Source organism: Carex rostrata, chromosome 9 (genome assembly GCF_964058835.1).
Source record: "Carex rostrata chromosome 9, lpCarRost1.2, whole genome shotgun sequence".
Classification (NCBI taxonomy): Eukaryota; Viridiplantae; Streptophyta; class Magnoliopsida; order Poales; family Cyperaceae; genus Carex; species Carex rostrata.
This window is the reverse complement of record NC_135926.1, coordinates 879,026-902,095: the sequence shown is the minus strand read 5'-3', so window position 1 is coordinate 902,095 and position 23,070 is coordinate 879,026. Positions and strand designations below refer to the sequence as shown.

General features: G+C 35.4%; 1 protein-coding gene and 1 pseudogene across 1 annotated transcript; one reads left to right on the top strand and one right to left on the bottom strand.

The window, feature by feature from the left end:
• Positions 1-12,731: 12,731 nt before the first annotated feature.
• LOC144559378 (vacuolar protein sorting-associated protein 9A-like) lies at positions 12,732-17,087 on the top strand. Its single transcript, XM_078308393.1, has 6 exons — positions 12,732-13,016; positions 13,694-13,841; positions 14,425-14,595; positions 14,902-15,081; positions 15,581-15,993; positions 16,425-17,087. The coding sequence occupies exons 1-6, from the start codon at positions 12,895-12,897 to the stop codon at positions 16,828-16,830; spliced, it is 1,440 nt and encodes a 479-aa protein (XP_078164519.1). The 5' UTR covers positions 12,732-12,894; the 3' UTR covers positions 16,831-17,087.
• A 4,478-nt stretch (positions 17,088-21,565) lies between these two features.
• On the bottom strand, positions 21,566-22,542 carry LOC144559330 (thaumatin-like protein 1 pseudogene; annotated as a pseudogene).
• Positions 22,543-23,070: the final 528 nt, after the last annotated feature.

Below are 23,070 nucleotides of genomic sequence, written 5' to 3'. Positions count from 1 at the left end.
TGGTATAATTCTAAACTAAATTAAACTAAATTAACCTAAATGCATGGAAATTGGTAAGGTTATTGATATAAAACCCTAGTCAAAAGTATACATAATTGGTGCTCATCAATATCATTATCAAGCGAGCCATTTAAATATGATGTAACAATATCCATTAGATGCAAATTAAGTCCTTCATGGACTGCCAGACTAATTATATATCAAAAGTTGTTGCATCCACCACAGGTGAGTATATCTCAAAATTTTAACTTTCTCATTTTCTTTGCTCATAAATACTCATTTATATCATACTAGTTTTATACCTTGAGGTACATAAACTCTAGGTCCAAAAACTTTTCATTTTTCAAAAGAATTTAACTCTACCTCAATTGCACATTTCTATTTTGGCTAATCATTTCTTTGTCGATTTTCTTTAATAGACTTCTAGTCATGATCCTCAATATATATTATATTTAGCGCTATATTTTATACAAAAAATATCATTGATATCAGTTTCATCTCTGTTCCATCTTATTTCATTCATGATATAATTTATCGAGATCTCTTTATTTCCATGAATTTCAGATACCTAAGTTTCTGCTGGAACTCCAATATTATTTATAAATTTGATTCTCTTCTGGAGCTTTATCTGAAATTATCATATCTTTGACTTGACCATTTTTATTTTTTGCTCCTTTTCTTTTTCGAGAATTTTTATATTTTTAATCTTTGGAACTTATTGTTTTTCCACACTTCATGCGTGTTATAATTAGTTTGTCCAACAGGGACACTGACTTTAATTAGAGCATTAGCAGCTGGTACATGTGATTTGGTCACTTTCTTTGAGTCTGTGAATGTGTTTGGCAATTGATTCACTAACCTTTGCAAATGAATTATCTTCTGAACATTTAGTTCACATTCTTTAGTACAAGGATCAAAATAAGACAATGATAATTTATACTAATATATTTTTCAAGCTGATAGTTTTCTCCCCCTAAGGTTGGAAATTTTTATTCATCAAAATCACAACTGGCAAAATTAGCCATGAATAAATCTTCCATCAATGATTCTAGATACTATATTATATATGGAGATTTAAATTCAATATAAATTTTCAACTTTCTTTGATATCCTATTTTAGTGCATTGTGGTGGAGCAATTATAACATATACCGCACATTCAAAAATTATTATATGAGAAATATTAGGTATGTGACCAAAAATCAATTATAATGGTGAAGTTTTGTTATAGCTAGTTGGCATGATGCGAAGTAGTGTTGTTGCATGTAACATATCATATCTTCTTTTTATATATGAACATCTACAGGATGTTCAACATTAATTTCGATATTGTCTAGACGTATTTTCTATTGTTCCTACAATAATCATTTTCATCTATTTGACTAATTTGCAAAAACATACAATTATTGAATTTTACGATTTCTTCTACTTTAAGATTATGTAGGTTCAAGAAGAGTTGGAATTGCAATGTAATATGTTTGGACAGAAAAAATCATGAAGACCTTTATCAAGAATATAAATTGTAAAATCAGAAGTTTGGTAAAGTAAGTTTGAGGCTGTTTTTACAGAGGGAAAACGTTGATAACGTTTTCAAAACGTTGTAACGTTTTCAAAACGTTGTAACGTTTTAAACCTGTCAAAAACGCTGAAGTAAAAGGTTGATCAAACTCAGAAATAACCTAAAACGTTGTAACGTTTTCATAAAACGTTATAACGTTTTAGAAATAGTAAAAATGCTAAAGTACAGGCTTACTGAACGACTTAAAACGTTACAACGTTTTTACAAAACGTTCTAACGTTTTAGGATTGTCTATATCAATATTAAAAGACAAATTTAAAACGTTGTAACGTTTTCATAAAACGTTGTAACGTTTTAATTAAATCTGAGCTACAAACAATTCCTATTTTGATCAAGATTTTACATAGCAAAACGTTATGTAACGTTTTACAAACATTGTAACGTTTTAGATAAGTTAGCTGAGCCGTCAGAAAAGTGTAAACCTAAAATCTCATTATAAGCTAAAACGTTGTAGCTCAATTTGCTCATTTTTGAGCTGACACTATAAATAGAACAGTGAGGTTTCTTTCTCACTGATCTTAGCCGACCCTAATCATTTCAAAAACGATTTTGTGAGAGCTTAGTGTTCACACAAAAGTATGCACAAAGTTTCAGTACAGCAAGCTGTACCTTTTAACCTTGAATACACCTTCGGTTCAGACTGCAAGTGCACAGTCCTATCGAGTAGTATATTGTCGGGTATCGATCCAAGGGACGGTTCAGGTATGAACCAGATTCTACCTAAATTAATTAAAAACTAGAAGTTGGAAAAGTTGGTTTGGTTTGTAATGTTTCCTAAGTTCAATTGCAATAATTAAATGACAGAAAGTAAAGTTTGGTTTTTAATCAAATGATAAAAGGAGAAAAGGAGTTATGGGTAGGGAGAGCCGGTTCAGCTACCAGTTCATTTTGGTAGGATTGAAGGGATCTCTTTTTGTTGACCGGGGTCGCGGCATGGTTGACCCGGGTCGGTTTCTTTTGAGCGCGCCTTCTTGCGCGTCTGGTTTTGGTAGGAAGAGCAAAGGTCTGACCATCCATTCCTTCGGGGGTGAGGTAGTAGCATACCTCATCTTCCATTTCAGCTTCCTCCTCGGTTATAGACCCGAGGGCTTCCTGTTTAGTCTGCTCAGTCATGGGAGTAGGTGTGGCAAACTTGAGTATTTCAGAGGTGGGGACCGCGAAAGTCCCGAAAAATACCACCTTTCCATTGTCGGGAAGAGCGGTCAGCTGGTTGGTTGCTGCAGCACGGTAGTTCATTGTCATCGACATCCTGCAAGCAAACAAACTTGAAACTTCATTAGTCAATTTTGTTATTTATGAGAACCATTTTGGTATACATGAGTTTAGCCCGATTATTCAATTCATAGGCAGCGATAACAAATATAAAGGGACAATATTTCACCCAAGCGATCTAATGACTTGTTGCTTTGGGAATTTTTGAAAGTCATTGATCACTTGGGTATAGTTCCTTTATATTTGTATCGGATCCCGAATATGTGAGGAGAAGTATGTCCCACCGGGCGTGTCAAAACCTGTAGGGCGCAGAAAGTTGCACGGCGTCAGGTTAGCTAACGGTGCGGGATTTTACAAATGGGTGAGTGGAAATGCTCCCGACTGGGCTCAGTGCTCTGCTTCTTTGGATGTGAACAGGTCATCGAACTCAGCGGAAGGCATTCACTCGGGATTTCTCTCTACATTCCTCCTGGTTCACCCCTTATGACGACCTACGTTCATGATCAGTTGTCGGAGGTTTTATTATTTTCGATTGTGAGGACGTTTTACTCCCAACGGGCGCAAGCCCCCGGCGTTAATTACATCAGAAAGACCTTTCGGGTCAGACTGAATACCTCATGCATTCCGGGATTTGTGCCTATTTGGATTGAACTGAATAATAGGGCTAAGAGAAGCTCATGTATGGCTTGTTTTGGTCATGTGTTTGGTTCTCATTTGATTTATGGACATGTTTTGGTCAATTGTCATGATGTATGCATGAAGACATGGATTTTATATGTTTCAAGTGTGAAAATATTCGTGAGAAATATCATTTGTATGTTTTTGATGTAAAAGGAACATTTGGTGTCACTTTTATGCTTTTATTTATAAAGATATGTTGAGAGAGGGGCATTTTGGTCATTTCAGATTAGGGCTGAAATTTGAATATGTTCAAATATTATTTAAAATTATAGAGGATTTAATTTGGGTTCATTTGGGACTGATTTGAGTCGATTTGGACTTAGTATGAGAAAGTTATGGTCAAAAAGGACTTGAAAGGACCTATTTGTGAAGATTTTATACTCTCAGGGACTTATTTGTAAATTTTCAGGGACCTGAGGCTGTAATTTGGGCTTTTAATAGGGTCTGGAATGCAATTTGGGCCTTTAATTAATGTGCAAGGCTTCAGATACCATTCATTTGAGCTTTGAGATTCGGGTTAGTCTTTTAATTGATTTGAACATATGACAGGTGGGGCCCAAGTGTCAGGACCCGTTGGATTTGATTTGAATTTGGTCCATTGGATAGCAGGGACTGCTTTAAGATTCGTGTTTCTTGCTTTGAGGATCGTGCAAGAGGGTTTCTCGGCTAGGGTTCTTCCCCGATGAACTTAGTCCGGCCGATCTGGATCACGGCAGCGCCGGCCAAGAGCATGGTTGTGATCGTGAGGCTCTCAGGAGTCTATTGGTGCCATTGTCGGCCATCGGCGGCCACCAGAGACGGCGGAATAGCCATCTACAGTACCAGTCGGTACCAATTGAGTCCCAGATCGATTTTTAGTCTATTTCCTTGGGATTTCTTTCAATTAATTGGTCATTTGAGATCGTGTGATGCTATGGAATGCTTTGGAAACATCAATTTCATATTTAAACAAGTTTTGGACATGATTTAAGCTTTATGGTTTCGGTTTCAATACCAGATTGGTACCAATAGGTGGTACAAGGGGTTTTGAGTCAAATTGGGTATTCAAGGGAGTCATTTATATTATCTGAGAGGATTTAAACCATTTTGGGGGCACTGATTTGCACTGGATTGGATTTTGAATCAGATCATCATGATGAACATGTAATTTTCAGCATTTTTAGATTAATTTCTCTTGAATTTTGTATGAGATGTATGATTTTTATTTCATGGATTCAAAGATGGATATGTCAAGGATTTTTGTTCCAAATTTGGGAAACTTCTGAGTTCACTTACTCAGTCAAATGGCCAGATCAAGTGCCAGGGGCATATATGGTAATTTTCCCATTTTAAATACAGAATTTCCATTTTTAAAAGTTGAACTTTGGAGATCCATATCTTCCTGTAGGAATGTCCAAATGATGCAAACTTTATATCAATTTTGTGTGTTTTGATGTGTTTTATCTGACTGTGAAGTCTGTTTTCCAATTTGGTCCCTCTATTGTTCTGAAATGGCAGATCTGTCAGCAGAGGTCATTTATATACATTTCAATGCATTCCATTGTACCAGTGGTACTTTCATTGCTTCATATTGCTGAGTATGGACTTAGTGTGTTATAAAGGGCTGATATATGTCACTTTATACAAGATTAAAGGTCTGGTTTAGTTCAGAACAGGTTTTCAAGGGCTTAAAGCCACTGTTTCTATACCAGTAACAAGAAAGAGAAGATCAAAGAGTTCAAAGATCATGAAATCATCATTTTAAATATATTTTTGATGTGTCAAAGCTTTGGAAATATGCAGGGAGGTCCCTGATTGCTTTAAAATCATGTTTTACACCTTTTCACTTGATTTCAAGAGGCATTATCATCAAAACTTCATGGATTCAAGGATGTAAATGACATGTAGCAATGTAATTGCTGTATTTTTACACATTGAACCTCAGTTTCTCACTATTTGCAAATAAACCCTTTAAAATAGTGAAATTAGCTATTTTGATAGCATAACCTCATTATTTCTTTGGTTTTATTTGCAATTAGGCCTTCCTCAAGTGGTCATTAGGTTGAGAGTTGCAAAGGATGCCTGTGGCTCACTTTAAACAACCCTTGTGCATTTATCTTTTATTTAAAGTCACTTTATTCCCTTATTTTGATTATTTTTGTAAAGAAATCAAAGGGGCAGATGAGCAAGGATGCCTGTGGCTCACTACACTCATCTTTGCCTCTAATTAATTTACAAAAATGATCAAGGGAGGCAGAGATTAAGAAAATGAAGGAAAATAGAGAAAAATGTACAAAAAATGTGATTTTTGTGAAAGGCTTTGTATTAAAACAACACATTTTGTGTTTTTAATGCTTATATGCATTATTTAAATGTTTTTAAAGAAGATTATTGCATCAGAACAGAAAAGAAACAAAGAAACATAAGAAAGAAAGATCAAATGGCAAGAAAACAAACTTTATTAATGAAAATTGATGTATACAATGGCCCCCTAGGGGCCTTACATTGAATCCAAGTCCTAATTACCTATGAATTAGACTTGCCAACCTCAGATGAAGCTTATGGTGTGTGTGTGCACCACTTGATGTGTGTAAATGTGTGTATTTGTGTGTGTGTGTGTGTGTTTCTTTCTTTCTGTCTCTGTTTCTTCTTCTCTGTGTGTCTTGTGTTGTCTCCTGAGCTTCATTTGAGGTGCCTTTTTATAGGCTAGGAGCTAGGGTTTTGATTTGGTAGGGCTGAGGTTGTCTCATCTTGGCCCAAGGTGTTTGATCAAATGCTTCAGCTTGATTTGTGTTTATTTGAATGCCATCAAGGCAAGGGATCACCCAATCATCATTTGGCATGTCATTTGAGTGTGTTGTATTGATTTGAGCCCTTGGATTGATGTGTAGGGCATTGCATGGCATCATAGCCCTTGATTTCATGGTTTCAGAGGTGCAATTTGATTTGCATGACTCCTGGGGTGCAGGAGGAATATTCCTCTATTTTGGCATGACCTCAAGTGTCCCAGGCACGTGTCCTGGGGACCAGAATGAGCTGGGAGCAGCTAACAAGCTGATTTAGGGTGCACCCGAGCAACTTAATGGCTTAACATGGGCCCTCCTCGATTATTGAGCTTCCAAGTATATAGCATTGACAGATAGCATCGTATTGACTCCCTTATCATGTTCTAAGGTTCAATTTACCACCTGAATAACCAATTTGATGCTCTCAACCATGGCCGGAACTGAGCTAGTGCTCTTTGCTCAATTCATCTCTCTGAGTTTATTAAACTTCAAATTGAGGGCATAGATAGCATCGCCTGAGCATATTGAGTATCCCTGTGAAATACCGAGGTCCAATTATGCTCTAGACTCAAGTTCCCAAATTCACCTTCCTTCTCTTCTCGGCTAAAATCCGAGCTCGTGAGAGAGAGATATTGGTCAATTCTCATAATTAGAGAGGAGATTATTGACATCTTTTTGACTTGAGGTGAGAGTTCATGTTATTCTCTAGCCATTCCCTCGAATTTTTTGCTTTGATTTCATGTTTGGAGCTCGGGCTGAGGGGAGAAGACAAAGTCAGAACTCGGGTCCCACGAGTCAGTGACTCTAGGGCACAGTACCCCTTCATGGAGTGCTAGGGTGTGCTTGGTACTTGGTGAGCCGCATAGGGGCTCAAATACGGTGTATGGAACACCGGGTGTGCGCCAGTCGAAGGGGCCAAAGCGCAGCAGCGCTGAGTTTAAATTAAACCCTTCCGATTTGGGTGAACTTGGTTCAGTGTGAGCCTAGGTGCTGACTGCTTGGTGCATAGAGTTCAAACCTCGTGTTCCAAGTTCACCAATCTCCTGTGTTCAGCGAAATTTTGCTTCTGCTGCTGACTAGAGGGTCCCACCTGTAATATAGGGGTTTGCGGCTCCTGATTTGTACCCAGACTGCTTAGGGTTATTGCTATGGGTACCCAGGTTGAGGTGGCACCAATCAGAGGTTGCCATGTCAGTAGAAACTTTGAAAATTCATAACTCCTTGACCATTTGGAGTTAGAATCTGAACCTTATATCAAAATTCATGGTTTTAAATGTAGAATATTACCATGAATTTTAATATGTCATTTCCCTTTGTCTTGGGAAGGTTTTAAAACATTTGGCATCTTTCCAAGCATTTAAATTATTACCAATATTTAATTGGCAATATTTTAGGGTACAACAGTATACTAAAGGTAACCTCTTATCCGTCGATAAGAGGAAATGTTCACCTTTCGGCTACTGCTTGGTCTCACCTTTCGGGTCACTAATCCTACCTCATGTACTTAGTTTGGTCGAGAGATTATAAGGGTTGTAATGCGCTACAGACGTGGCCATTCATCTATTGGCAAACCAATAATAATCAAACAATTTCTACTAAGCAGTTAAAATCAAACACAATCAAACAAACACAAATTTCAACACAAAAATTCCAATATCCAACATGCAAAACAAAACATTTGATTACATCTTAACCCTAGAAACAAAGAAAACTACTCAAACATGGTTCTAAAGCAAATAAAACAGATAAGATAAAGAAAAGTCATGATAAAACCCAAAGAAGAAGAAGAAAATCCGTCGAAAACTCGCGTCTTTCGCTTCTCAACTTCGTCTCTAAGCTTAGCCGCCAATCCCAAAACCCTAGAATGCGTTCTCTGGTCCAGAATTACCTCTCAGGTGCAAGGGTTTTCGTCTATATCCATCTCTGGCCGACTTTCCCTCATTGAAGATTGTTTCCTGATTCTGGATCTGTTTCCCGATCTGTCTGGTCCGACCCGGACAGGATTCAGTCCGACTCGGACAACTGTGTTTCTTCTAAAGTCGAGTCAGCGGTCGGACTGATGGTCGGATCGAGGTTGGTCCGACTCGGACAGGATATAGTCCGGGTCGGACAGAAGTTTCCCAAATCTTGATTTCTTCTCGATTTCGCCCGAATCCTGCAAAATAAGAACAAACTTGGAGCAGTACCATATTCTATAGATATTCAATGAGTTATGACCGATTTAATGGTTCTAAACACAGGTTCTGATACAAAAATATGGGTCGGAAAGTAGATAAGATTACGAGATATCACTTAGCCTACTCCATTGTTGTGAGAGCTTAAAACATCAAAATTCCTCAAGCAACCTCAAACCTACTTCACTAATCTTGATATAGATTAGGTTAGAGTGATCTATTGAGTGTTTCTCTTGATTCTCTAGACAATCGAGACCTTGTTCTCATCTCTTTGAGTTGGCCGTTTGACTTCCCGCTCGGTGTGTAAGGGCTCAATGGTTCACAAGTTGTAATCCTTTCGTATTGGGTAATAGAAAGGCGCACCACTCAAGGTTGCGAAGCCCCGGAGACGTAGGCCTTTGTTTTGCCGAACTCTGTTAACATCCCGCGTGTCAAATTTCTCTAAACTCATCTATTTACTTTCAATTGCAACTTAATTTCAGTTTTTGAGCAATTAGAGGTGCCCCTTAGTTCAACATTTTCTTAATTGGATAATCATAAAATTATGCTCTTAATCAAATCAATTGAGCAAGTAATCTCGCAAATGTCAAGTTGCGATTTGATAATAAACATACATGTGCTCATCTTATTGATGCATCAATTTAAATTATAAAATATTTAAATGGTTCACATGGTGGATATAGTGTTCCACAAATATCATATTTTTTACGTTCTAGAAATAAATTCAACATATAAAAATTTATCAGATTAAAGAATCTTCTGGTTCTTTGATGAGTGTTCACATTAAGTCTCTATTTTTTTCGCATCATTATTGATCCGGAATGACCCAACCGGTCATGCCAAACTATAAGTATATTATTATATGTAAACTGCTGGTTTACAATAGCATGTGCTTCAATTGTACTAATATATGAACAATACAAGTCGAAGGAAAACATATGCAATTTGTTTTCAATAAGCATATATTCAACATTATTTGTCTCAGCATAATTTCCATTTCAGCGGATATTCTTAAATCTTAATAAATTTATTTGAGACTTACAAGAATATAATACATCATCAATATAAATTTGTATTCCTCCATGTAACAACAAAATAGCTCTTATGGAGCTTTCAGTCAATATTACAAAAAAATAACAGCACAATAACAAAAATAATAATAACAATTGTAATTACATTTTCTTTATTCTTACCCTCTTTAATTTTAAGGAATAAATTTAGAAAAAAAAAGTTAAAATGACCTTGTCATGTATAATGTGTGCATTTTAATGTACATCATGTTTGAAAACCGATGACTTTAAATTAGTTACTACTAAAATTATTATCAGATCTTTCAAAGAACAACAAAATATAACAAAATTAATTTGTAAGACTAGTATTCTAGTATCAATTTGAGTACCTTTTTTATGCTTCATGGAAAGTATCTATGTGGCATACGTAGCATGGTAATATGTGTTGTGTAATAATAATAATAACAATTGTGTTATTTGTGTGTGATGATATGGAACTAGCATTTATAGGCTGTATAAGAAATAACAATACATGTCTTTTGATGGCCTCATATAACTAATTTTTTTTTTTCAAAAGTACCCACAGATTCATAGAACTAATAATTAAAGATAGATCAATATATCTCTCCAAATAAGCATATATAAGCGGTATCCTTTTAATAAAGAGAGATGGTTAAAAATATTTGCATAAACTTTGAAAGCAATTTGACTCAGAGGAGATAAAAAGATCATCCGAAAGAAGATTAATTTTAATAATCCTTGATAAAGATCAACATGAATTTTTTTAACGTACTACAGGTACGTTGACGTACGACAAATACATGACCAATGATAGCATGAATTCTCTTGTTTGCTATTTCATCACTCTTCTTTTTCTCATATTCTTTTTATTTTCTTCTCATTATTTTCTTCATTATTTTTCCACTTCTGGTGGAAATATGTGTTTTTGGAATAATCACCATGATAATAATCTCAATTTTGTCCACATGACTAGTTGTTCATCATATTATTTTCCACTTCTGGTGAAATTATTATTTTGGTCAACCATAAAAAAAATAAGAAATATACTCAAAATATTTCTAGAAATCTCTTTCAGGAAGATTAAATTATTAGAAAAATTTATGAACATCACATTAATTTTTGCACATTGTTTAAATTTTCTTCAAGAAAATTTCTTTAAAATCTTCTAAATATTTGTTGCAATCTTCTTCAGAAAAATTCCATATCATATCAACCTTATTGAAATCTTCTTCAGGAAGATATATTGAAATCTTCACATATTAATTTTGTGAGCCACATAAATCTTCTTCAGGAAGATTACTTGAAATATTTTTCATTTTTTTTTATTCTGAAATCTTCTTCCGGAAGAATAAATTATTGAAAAACAAAATTAATATGAACATGATATAAATTTTGCAGATCATATAAAATTTATTAAAATCTTCTTCAGGAAGACCTTAATATCTTTTGAAATCTTCTTCAAGAAGATTAAATTATTGAAAATAAAATATTGCACAAAAAAATATGAATCAAACTTAAATTTTAAATTCTAAATTTATGATCAATGGATGGCTTCAGGCCATTTGATAAATTAAGACCTTATGATTAATAGATAGCTTCGGGCGATTTGATTAAGTCCAGAATACATGATTAACAAATGACTTGTGGTCATTTGATAAAATTGAAAATTTATGATTAATAGATGGCTTCGGGCCATTTTATAAAGTTTAGAATTTTATCTCAAATTGATAATCAATCAATTCATATTTAATTTATCTCAAATTTAACAAATAGCTCTCCTTGCTATTCGAATTTATATTTAGCACAAGAGAGTCATAACATAATATAAAATAATAGATTGGTCTTCGGGCCATTTCATAAAGACTTGTAGCATGTCATAATGTCGAAAAACAAAATAATTTGATTTCTCAAGTACATATGAATAAATCATCTTATTGCATTTACCAATTACTAATTAGAAGTATCATTTGAATAAATGATATTAAAATAAAAAATCAAAGTTACCTCGAATCTTCAGCTAGTAGAGCTCTCGTGCTGATAACGTGTTATAAAATAAAGATGAACAAGCATAAAGAAAAATAAATAATAATAAACAAGATAGAGAAGAAAAATATGTCAATCTCTTTATTCATACATTTCTCATATGTATACAATACAAGAGTACAAATGCTATATTTATAGGCCACAAATTGTGAATGAAAAACCATCTAAATTAATTACAAAAATAAATGAGAAAATGAATTCCAATAGTAGTGGGGATAATAGAGAATGAATGTTGAGAGTTATAGACATCCACATTAATATTTTATTCATAACAAATATCACATCATCCATACAACGCATTTGTAGATGCAGGCATCATCACAAGTGTCTATGGCAAGTACGGTATTGGCAAAGATAACCAGGAAATAGTCAGAAAAGATCACCTGTAAGCACAACGAAGCAATCACTAACCAACAAAATAAAAACAGTTGAGCAGTAAGTACGAAACATGGAGCAAAAACAACGCAATTGAGTACGAAACGACCAACTTCAGTATAATCAGCACACTCTCACTTCATAATCACAGAAACGCAAAATGTAACATGAGTAAATACTAAAATAAACATCGAATATGTAGAAAGCAGGTGGTAAAGGAATTGTTTCCTCAGATTCAAAAGAAACAGTTCTAGCTCTACAACAACGCCTGCCTGTAATTGTGGACTGGAGATCCTATGAAGAGATTTGGTCCGCCTGGAAATTGCAGTCACAGTCGCATTATACTGTTAGAGTGGCGCATTGCAGCAGAGAAAATCCAAGGCTTCAATTAGCACATAGATTAGCTCAGCAGGGGAAATTGTCTGGTTGGGATACCGGGGGAAGTTCTGATCCGGTTTTTGATTTAACAGAATTGTTGTAGGCCTACGGGCCATATAAGAACCCAAAAAAAAACATCGAATATGTACATACATTACACAGCTGTTAAAAATGAAAATTAAAACTTGGCCCCAAAAAGCAAGTTTATCTGGGGATTTGATTCTGGGCCTTGGCCTGGGGACTAAATAATTAAAATCGAAAATATAATGGATTGGACTGACGTCCGATGGGCATCGGACCAGATTAGGTCCAAAACACGATCAAATCCGTCCAAGATGTATTTTGATTCGTTCCACATGATCCGCAGGAATATTAAGTTTCACTCACGAATCTTAATTCAAATTGAACGGCTATTACCTTGCATCGGACCAAATTCGGTCTATCCACAGGACCGCCTCCAATACCAATTCTTATAGATCGGAATCCGCAGCTTGCAGCAGACGGAGCAACGGACGCTTCTAACTAAACTGCAGACTCCGGTCATCAAATTTTAAGAAAGGAAAAGCTAATTAACAATTTAACATTTTAGTGGCGTAGTGCTATAATCCCTCACGAGCTGATCAGATCCAGCCCTTCCCCCTCCAGTTCCCAGATCCAATGGAGGGTACTGGCGCCGGCGGAGACGCCTTTGCGTCAGCCACTGCGCCGCTGACATGGCACGACTTCCTGGAGAGGATGCGGCACCCCTCCGCCGCAGATTTTGTAAAATCTATTAAGAGGTACATGCATCAGGCCACTGCTTGAGTAGTGATCTTAAATTGTGAGTAGGATTTGGGTAACAAGTGAAATTAGACCGGACAAGGAAGAAGTTTAGAAAAAGGCAATTAGGACAGAAAACTGTAGTTTTGGTTGGGACATTTTGTTGGTACGAGAGAGGTGGTTAGCTTTATTTCATCCTAATGAAGGCCAAATTGATTGTTGGAAGACTTAAGGAAATTAATACCAAACACAGAGTTACTAATGTTTCATGTTGAAATTAGTTTTAATCTACTTCACAAACAAAATTAGCTTCATTTATTCCTTGTCCCTACTAATCTTTCCAATTAAATGTAAGGACAAGCCAATAAGAGTTGGGTGTATGTACATTTCACTTGGATTTCAAATAATTCATTTCCAATTTTTATAAATTCTTGAACCAGACAATATTTTAGATACAAGAAAACTCATTTCATTTCTTCATTCTAATGCCCTAAACATGAGATTTATTGATCAAGGCTGATTTGGACATTGATCATAACATAATCACCTTTGTATTTTGGAAGAAGCTTCCTAGGTCATTAAAAAGTCGTAATGGATCTATAATTCAGTTGATCAAAGCATTTCTGTCCACTAGAGTACCACCACTGAGGTTTGAGAATGATGTTTCTATTGATAATGATGTATGGTTTTTTCACAGCTTTATAGTGACATTTTCCAATAATGCCCCTGATCCTGAGGTTGACAGCAATGCTGTACAAGACTTCCTTGCCAGCATGGAAGATGCCTTTAGAGCTCATCCTCTCTGGGCTGGCAGTTCAGAGGAAGAGCTCGAGAGTGCCGGTGAGGTAAATTTTGAATTCCTCATCCTTGAAGGCGTGTAATTTTGAATGGTAATTTCCTGTTAATGGTCCTTTCGGAAATTTGGGCTGGCTATGTTGACCAGACCTGGATGCTCAATCCCAGCAGAACCCAATTTAGACTGACTAATCAGGTCATTCTGGGGTTTTGTTGGCCTGCTGATGGGTCAGTTTGATATGCGGGCATCGCTTGAACTGGTTTTAGTATATAGTTCTATATATTTGTTAACAAGAAGCCCAACATGTTAGTTCTCATATCTGAACTTTAATGCATATTGAAAACCCAAAGCAAGTTCAATATCACAATCTTGATCTGGTGCCAGTATTGTTCTGGGCAGACCATTCTATAGAAAGTGAATGATAGGAGAATGGGAAGGGGTCTGGAAACTCCAGACCGACACTTTAGACTTTGCATTGTGTTGACAGATGGGGTTCAATTAGGTCATGCTACACAACCTGACTGGTAAAATACCATAACCCTAGACTGCTTTCCTTGGTTCTTTACTTCAACATGCATGCGGTATCTATTATGTATTATTTCTAATATTATATTGTATTTTATTATATTCAGGGTCTTGAGAAGTATGTCATGACAAAGTTGTACAGTCGAGTATTTGCAACTGTACCAGAAGACGCAAGGAGCGATGAGGAGCTTTCTGAAAAGATGGGTCTGCTACAACATTTCATACGCCCTGAAAATTTGGATATAAAGCCAGAGTTTCAGAATGAATCATCCTGGCTGGTGAGTTAAAAAGGAAAAATGACCTGCTCGTACCATTTTGTATGACTATGTGGGGTTGACCAATAACAGCTAAAGATTTGTTTCATGAAATTTGATTTCAATTTAGTTAGTTATTTCTGTTTTTGTTTCTTTCTTCGAAATTTGTTCTTAAGCACATAATTGTAGTTCACCATGTTAATAAACTATTACCAGTGCTGTGCAACTGTACCGGTTAGCTCTTTTGTAGGGCATGTATTGGCAGAATTTTCCTGTTTTGGGGCGGAAATGATATTATTGGTGTGGCTCACAATTTTGTTTGATGAATAGCTGGCTCAAAAGGAACTACAAAAGATAAACCTGTACAAGGCACCGAGAGACAAGCTAGTATGCATCTTGAATTGTTGCAAGGTGATAAACAACCTATTGGTAAATGATTCTCTTGCTTCTGGCCAAAATTCACCTGGAGCTGATGAGTTTCTTCCCGTTCTCATCTATGTCACTATCAAGGTGATTTCCTTCTCAAAATTGTTTTCTTCTATGAATTTCAAAGAAATATTAAGGTCACATTGAAAAGTTGAAAGTCTATATATCTCAGATTGTCAAAGATGGGAGGTTTTTGGCTATTTAAGCATTGTAGTCTCAAGAAATTTGAGGGGCTTATTCAAAATTTTCAGGCTATGGGTTATTACTGTCACAAGTATGTAAGCATTAAGCAAGTTGTAAAAATCTTAGTTGAGAAGTTTCCACCTAATCATTTGTGTTTTTGCAATTTAAGCAGGCAACGTGTTAGTTGCTTTTTTCTGAGAAAAAAAAGAAGGAAAAATTATCTAATGTCATACTTCTATGATACGAACCATTATTTCCAGTATTTAACCTTTGAAATAACTGTCAATCACTCAATCAAGACAGTTCAACTCAATGCCCCTCCATTTTGCAATCGTATTTCATTTTAAACCTTTTATTTCTGGTACTGTTGTTGAAAATCTTCGTTCTGTTTGTTTGTCAGGCAAACCCTCCACAATTGCACTCAAACCTCCAATACATACAGCGGTTCAGACGGCGGACCCGGCTCGTCTCAGAATCCGCTTACTTCTTCACGAATATCCTTTCTGCTGAGTCCTTTGTCTGGAACATTGACGGGGAGGCTCTCTCGATGGATGAGGCTGACTTTCAGAGGAAGATGGATGCAGCCCGAGAGCACCTACTGGGCCTCTCGCCTCCTTCCGGGCCTTCTGACATCAATAAAGTTAACTCAGAAAATTCACCTGCTCAAGTCAATGATACTTCAAGAGGTGATGGTACCAGAGATTTGGAGAATGAGGGTCGAACAGTTGGTGCAATGGTGATTAAGCAACCAACTGCTCCGGATTTACAGAAAAAAGGGAGTTCTGAGCTTCTCAAGGAGGATAATGTGGCTAGGTATGTAAAATAATCATTAGGTAGTTTATTGCACCACTTGGCTTTAGGCATCATTTATTTTTGCGCTGGTTTTTAATGATTTTGGTGAGAAGTATCTCTGGATGGAAGGTCATGTATAAGAGCAACCAACTGAATATTGAATGGTTATGAAAGGTTTTAGTCATTTCAATGTTGTGAAACATGCATGTCAAAGGGGACAAAAGGGACAAGAAAAGGTAGGAGGAGAAAGTTGTACAGGGATGCCTCTTACTACACCAGTGCTGTTGCGTAAGAATATGATTCAAACGGTCTAAGCCGCCTTGGAATTAAACTCTTAAAAGCTTAGGTGTCACTTGGTAGATATGTCCATTACTTGTCTCAACCTACCATGCCTATGAGTAACCATGTATTCAAAAATTCGACAAGGGACTAAACTGGTTTTTTTTGTCAAGGTACTTTCAGGACTATCCATACTTGTATGCTTGTGCTGGTGATCTGACGGTTTCTGATGTAGAAGACCTTTTGAGCTGTTACAAGAGACTCGTCCTACAGTACGTATCTCTCTCTAAAGGAATTGGTGTCGAACCAGAGACCCACCATACAAGTGAGCCTGTGAAGCAGCTGGTAGAAGCAAAGGATCTGCCAAAGAATAGTGATAATGAAGAAACTAATCAAGTCAGCACTGTGGAAACACAATTAAGCACTGAACCTCTTGAGGAGTCCATGGATTTAGTAGAAAGGGCCGAAAGTAGTGAGAGTGAAGCAGTTGATTCAAGTACAGGTGGCACAGATGAAGAGAACAGCCCTGATGGTTTTGTTACTGGGAATATTGCATCAGAGAAAAGTGAGGATGCTTGAAGATTTGCATAAACCCCCTCATATTCTCATAAATTATTCCCGATTTACTTTTAGAGTCAAATTTTCTTCTACTATGGTGCTATCATATTTTCTTTGTTCTTTTTCATTTTTTTTTTATTATCCTTTTGAGGCTTGAGAGCTTTATTTACAAGTTTCTTAATTAATTTATTAGCCAATGGTGTAAATGGATATGTTAAGAAGGCTTGAGTGGACAAAAACGGAAAATGTGGATCATTAGAAATGGCAGGTTCTTTCTAGGATGATAATTTTTGTTAGTACTTGGTAGATCCTTAATTTGTAATTACCTCTGGAAACTCTTGTCGACTGAAGCAAGATCAAAAGATCTATTTATTTTCCCTGAGCTTGTTTTTTTTGGCAAGGATAAAAAAATAAATTCCTTAATTATATATATTTTTTTTTGATAAAACTTAATTATATATTGATATCTACATGAGATCACACATTCGGGTTTCAAATATGCAACTTACACACGAAAAGTATTATTTTAGCCACTAAAATATAGATTGGTTTTCAATTTCTAGATTGTAGAACTTCTGTTTGTGATATTGATTCAATTACGCCATAAAAAAAAAATATGGCCATCAGAGTTCGGGCTGGTTTAATTTAATTTTATTTTGCACTTGTGGCCGAGGCAACAATTTCACATATTTTCGATCCAAAATTGTTGGGAAGTACATTATGTTTTTTGTGTTGTTTTTTATAACCGGGCTATAGAGATGGATTACGATTTCGCTGTGAATTTTGAAGCAGTCAGGTTCATTATTGTTGCGGTGCTTCATTCTTTAGGATGCTCCATGCACACACACACACACACAAAAACCCAAAATATTGTGAATTGAAGTTTCACAATTTACTAATTTAGAGTTATTATTATGTTTTAATTATGAAGTTTTATAATTTAAGTCTTAAACTCAAATGATCTATAAAATGATAAAACTCAATGAACAAAATGATATGCAAATCATCCAAATGCATGAACAAGAACATAAGATACAATAATTTCTACTATTGGCTCCTAGATCACACATTAAAACATAAAATCAATGACTATACAAAAATTCAGTCAAATTGTGTTATGATATATTTGTAGATGTGCTTATATAAGTTAATAGAGAAAGAGACGCTAATTGCAAAATGTAATTTCTCCTCTGCCTCAATTTTCAAAATTTAGAAAATGAACCACAGATACAAAAAAAAATGAGAATTTTCTAAATACCGAAATATCGCTTGCTCATCGCCTTGGCCTTCTAAAAATTGAAAACATTTTTTAATAATTTATTTAAAAATATAATATGTATGAATTTTCTCCAATATCAAATGTTATTTTCTTTTTGGCAGAAATTGCCCATAGGCATAAGATGCTATTATTATATGCCTATATTTTTTCTTCAAACTATATCACATAGCTTGTTTTGAGAATATGAAATATTAAATGTTACTTGTATGGTTACCGATTCGTACATCCCAAACTATTAACAATAATTTGTTGTCATGTTGTGTGTTAGATGTGAATCATGTACATCCATTATAATCTATACGAGATTCATTTTTCTGTTGAACTAGACAAAAGAAAATAATAGATGGATTTGAATTATGATATAGAAAAAACAATAATGTTAGTTATTTTTATGAATCCATAACGGTACAGTTAATATTGACCACAAATCGAAAAAAGAAAAAAAGAAAAATATTAACCATAAATCGAATTTTTTTTTACAAACATATAAAATCAATAGTTATACCAATAGTTCAATCAGATGGTTTTGCCGCGTATTTGGAGATGTCTTTGGATATGTTAATGAGGGAAAAGACATCAAGTGCAAAATATAGTTTTTGCTCGAAATAAGGATTTTATTTTAGGATTAAATCAAATAAACCCTAGCAGTTCGAACACGAGGCCCAGCTGCCTAAAGTCAGAAACCACACGACCCGATCTCGTCCTCTACTTCTCTCTCTTGCACGCTTTCAGTATTACTTCACGTACCCATGCCCCTAGTCGATCAGAGCTTCACGATTGCACAACACACGCCTTCACCAACTCTACTTGTCAAATCACTAAGACGTTCAATTTCTCTCGCATCATGTCAACGTCCTCAACTGTCAATCCTATGTCAATTCTAGGTAATATTTTAAAATGCGCTTTTGATGCAAACGCTGGAGTCCCTATAAAGGAAGCCCTCTCCATTACCTTCAAACCAACTTAACTAGACAATTTAGTCTGAATGAGGAATATATAAGAATTGAATTTGGTTTTATATCTGATATTCTTTCTGAATTAAAATTTTTCGGATCCGCATAGACCACATATTTTAAGTGGTATGTAAAATCTGCATATTAGTCCAAACTTTTTTTTAATTAAAATAAAATATTTTAAGTAGACTGTAAAATCTGCATATTAATTTGCATAGCTGAATTCTATGCGGCTAAGGACTGTAAAATCTAGATATTATTATAACACTGATTCTAGGCACGGTTCTCTTCTCTGTTCTCTCTCTCTCTCTCAATAAAAACCTTCGCAGAAACTACGAAGTTATGAGAGAGAATCGAACTCTCGAAGTTCTCTCTCTCACTCTATCTCTTTAAATCTTAATCTTTTCACTTGTACAGTTGCACAAATTAAACCTTGAAATTTCTCTTCGAATTTCCTTGCTTCACAAATTTCTGATTTCCTTGCTAGATTCCTTCTCTATTATTTCAGTAAGACTTTATGTTACCCTTTTGTTTTGTCGGAAGAATTAAAATTTCTCTATTCTCTCTCAATATTACCCAAGAATTAAAATTAGGTTTGCAACATTTTTCTCTATCGCTTCTATAGTTCCATTGTTGTTAATTAGGTAGTGATTTCAGCACCTAAACTAAAATCTAACTAGCTAAGTCATTTTTATGCCTTTTATCTTACTAGCTAGTATTTGATCAGCCTCTCTTTATTGCGCAAACTGAAGTATATTTTTTTAGATTTTACTTCACATATGGGTGGTAAATTATTACAATATGCTATGTGTGTATGATCATATTTTTAATCAATTTAGACTATATTTAATATTTAAAATCACAAATTTGAGACATAACAGCTGAAATATATTCATCATATATAACAACTCAAATTTGATTTAGTAGTTTATTCATCAAATTTAGGCTTGTGTTCTGGATTTATGAATAAATACATTATAGATTATTAGCAGTTTATTTTTTCAAGGTGGATTTAATTAGTTCTTTAATTCTGATGTACTTGTTTATGTATGATGTATGCTTCTCATATGTATTATTTTTTTTCATAATATTTGAACAAGTGATGGGTCAAAATCAGAGCTAATAATATTTATAACCCTAATTGTCTACTCTACTATCGATTCATAAGCACATGAATCAATTCATATAATATAGATGGGGGTGTCAATCCATAGGAATGATGTATTAAGAGATCTAATCGCAAATCAAGTCTAGGTTATCGATTCTTTTAGATTGGTTTGGTTGTTTAATTATTTGGTTGTAATGTTCAGTTATAACAGTGCAGTAAGTAATTGATTGGTTGTTCAAAAGATGGGGCTTATAGAGATTCAGACATTCTATCATTCAAACTTGTTTAATCTAATTTTTGATTAGTGAGCAATTGCACACAGTTCTGTCACCATCAGCATGTTATTGCGTAAACCTGTCAAGTAAAGTTAACAATTGCATGCAGTTCTGTCACCATCTGTATGCTACTGCATAAACCGTACACGTCTGGTTTTCAATCAGTTGGAATCGCATACGGTTTGATCAGAACTGCACACACCCTGTACTGGTATCAAATGCAATCTGAGAGTTGTTAATCTTGTTCTAGTATTAATCATAGTTACGCTATAACACCCTAATTGAGTAAGATTGGTAAGGGGATGGTACCCTAACTTCACCCTAAGCAATTGCATAAAGATTAATGATAAGTCTCAATTATCAAGACTATAAGAGTTTAAGTTCACAGTTATGCTATTCCTATATACCTTCTATAGTTGTAATAATTAAGATTACCCCACTATCAGTTTATAGAACGCGATGTTCGTCTGCATACTTATATTCCGATAGGTTCCTATCTGAAGTTCGAATCACAAGAGGTCAACTATTTAATTAAACAAATATTTGAAATATTTAGAATTGTAAAAATTTACAAGTACATAATACGTATATATATAGAGAAATATTTAATAAAACCATCGCACGTTATTTGCTCCACCATCTATATATTATCATGCATAATTCTTTGTACAAAATATAAGCGTGCTTGGACTGTTCATTGTTATCTTTGTACTTCTATTCTAGTTATTTCTTTAAACAATAGTCTCGAGGAATCGTCTGCGTCCACCGCAAGATATTATTGGAGGATTACCAGTACGGTTATGACGTTTAATTAAACTATGAAACAAAGTAAAATAATGCAAATTTTATGACAAGTTCGATATTTGCGAGCTATGAGAATTGTAAATCTTAATCTGATTATTCCATAATAATATTATATATCCAAGCCCGCACCTGTGTACAATTAATAATACTACTTCCAACTTCCAAGCCATATAATGTGTACAATAGAGTGGATTTTCATACAATCCAAACCATCCATTTCTAAACAGACGGTTTAGAGGAAATAAATCAATGGCATGATGGTGGCCGTCTCAACTACAACAGTGTGTTAATTGGTAAATATAACGACAAATTTTCTTAAAAAAAAAAAAAAGATAAATCAAGGACAATAGGTAATCAAATAATTTGCTCCAACACATGTATAAGTGCTGGTGGAATCGTCGTAAGCATAACTATACGCTTGGGGGCATGCATCTTTGAAAATCTTCGAGTAATTTGTGGGTTTGCATATTTTTGGATCGTTGTAAGTCCCTCTACAGCAGTATTGATCCTGGTTGAGAGCCAGACATGCGCTCTTGCACGCGACAACCGAGCCGTTAGGCCCTTTGTCTTGCAACTCTTGTGGGCACAAGGAATTGATGTTGGCAGGACATGCGGCTGAGGAGCAGCCCGATCCACCCTGAGGGGTGATCAAGACTGGCACGTTGAATCCGTCAACGTTGCTTATGTCGTAAAAGTCTTTCCCTTGATAACCTTGCAATGCAAATTCGACCAGTGTCTTTGGTGGGGTGCCACCAACATTGTTACATTGAAGCTGATCAGGTAGAAATTTTAGATGTTTATTAGTTAGGATTTTTCTGTAGAAAGATGTCAAAATAAAAATTGTAGATTGGTTGATAAAAAGAAGGTGCAGTTGTCATTGAAAACCTGGCTAGAACAGTCGCCGGTGGTGCAAGAGAACTTGCCAGAAGAGTCGGTTGAGCAGTTCGTACGGGCCCACATGTTTCCAGCCCATTTGGTGGGGGCTTCAAGCTTCTGAGTTGCTCCATGCTGGAGCTCAAAGCCAGTACTCGGATAGGCGGCGTGTTTGCATTTGATATTAGCCCAGGCCAAACAGTGTAGGAGCAGTTGTTTTGGAATGTGAAGGAAGTTGACATAACATCTGCACAAGAAATATCGTTCCTCTTATATATATATTTTCTTTAATTTGCTTGCTTTGATCTAAATGACTTGTGTTCAACTTACGAGAGATATTATTACAATGGTGTATATATAATTAAAGAGACAAATGTGACCTTGAAAACGCAGCGCAGCCATGGAGAACAGAAGCAAAGACAATTTAAGATTAGTAGCCATCGTTTAGAGAGCGCCGTGTGACAATAAGATTCAATTATAGGGTTGTTATGGACGATGTTAGGAGGCTCCTTTTATAGGAGATCCAAAAAGGATGAAGATGGATATGAAATCAGAAGTGGCAATTAATCACATATTTTGCGTGACCGACGGGTTATTTAGTCAAACGATGAATGGGAATTAACAAAAAGAAATTTCCTCTGAGATATCACATATTTTGCATGTTCTGAGATTATTCAGCGGAAATATTCTAAATAATCCAAAGAAATTTCTTTTAAATTAACTTGAGTAGTACAAAGAAATTATTCTGATCTATTCAAAGAAATTTCCTCTGAGATAGATGCACCCTTTTTCCTCTTGAGATATCACATATTTTGCGTGACCGACGGGTCCAGTGTCTATTCGGGGATACCGCAGGGGCCAGTATTATTTGAGCTTTGAGATTCGTGCAGAACGTATTTGAACGGTTGAGATTTTCCAAAAAGTCACGCAAAATATGAGATATCTCAGAGGATGCGAATTCCATAATCA

Bases quoted from the DNA above. Each gene is read 5' to 3' on its own strand.
- LOC144559378 (XM_078308393.1), top strand. From the start codon at position 12,895: ATGGAGGGTACTGGCGCCGGCGGAGACGCCTTTGCGTCAGCCACTGCG. The intron at 13,017-13,693 runs GTACATGCATCA...GTTTTTTCACAG, and splicing joins TTTGTAAAATCTATTAAGAG to CTTTATAGTGACATTTTCCA. The intron at 15,082-15,580 runs GTGATTTCCTTC...TTTGTTTGTCAG, and splicing joins TCATCTATGTCACTATCAAG to GCAAACCCTCCACAATTGCA.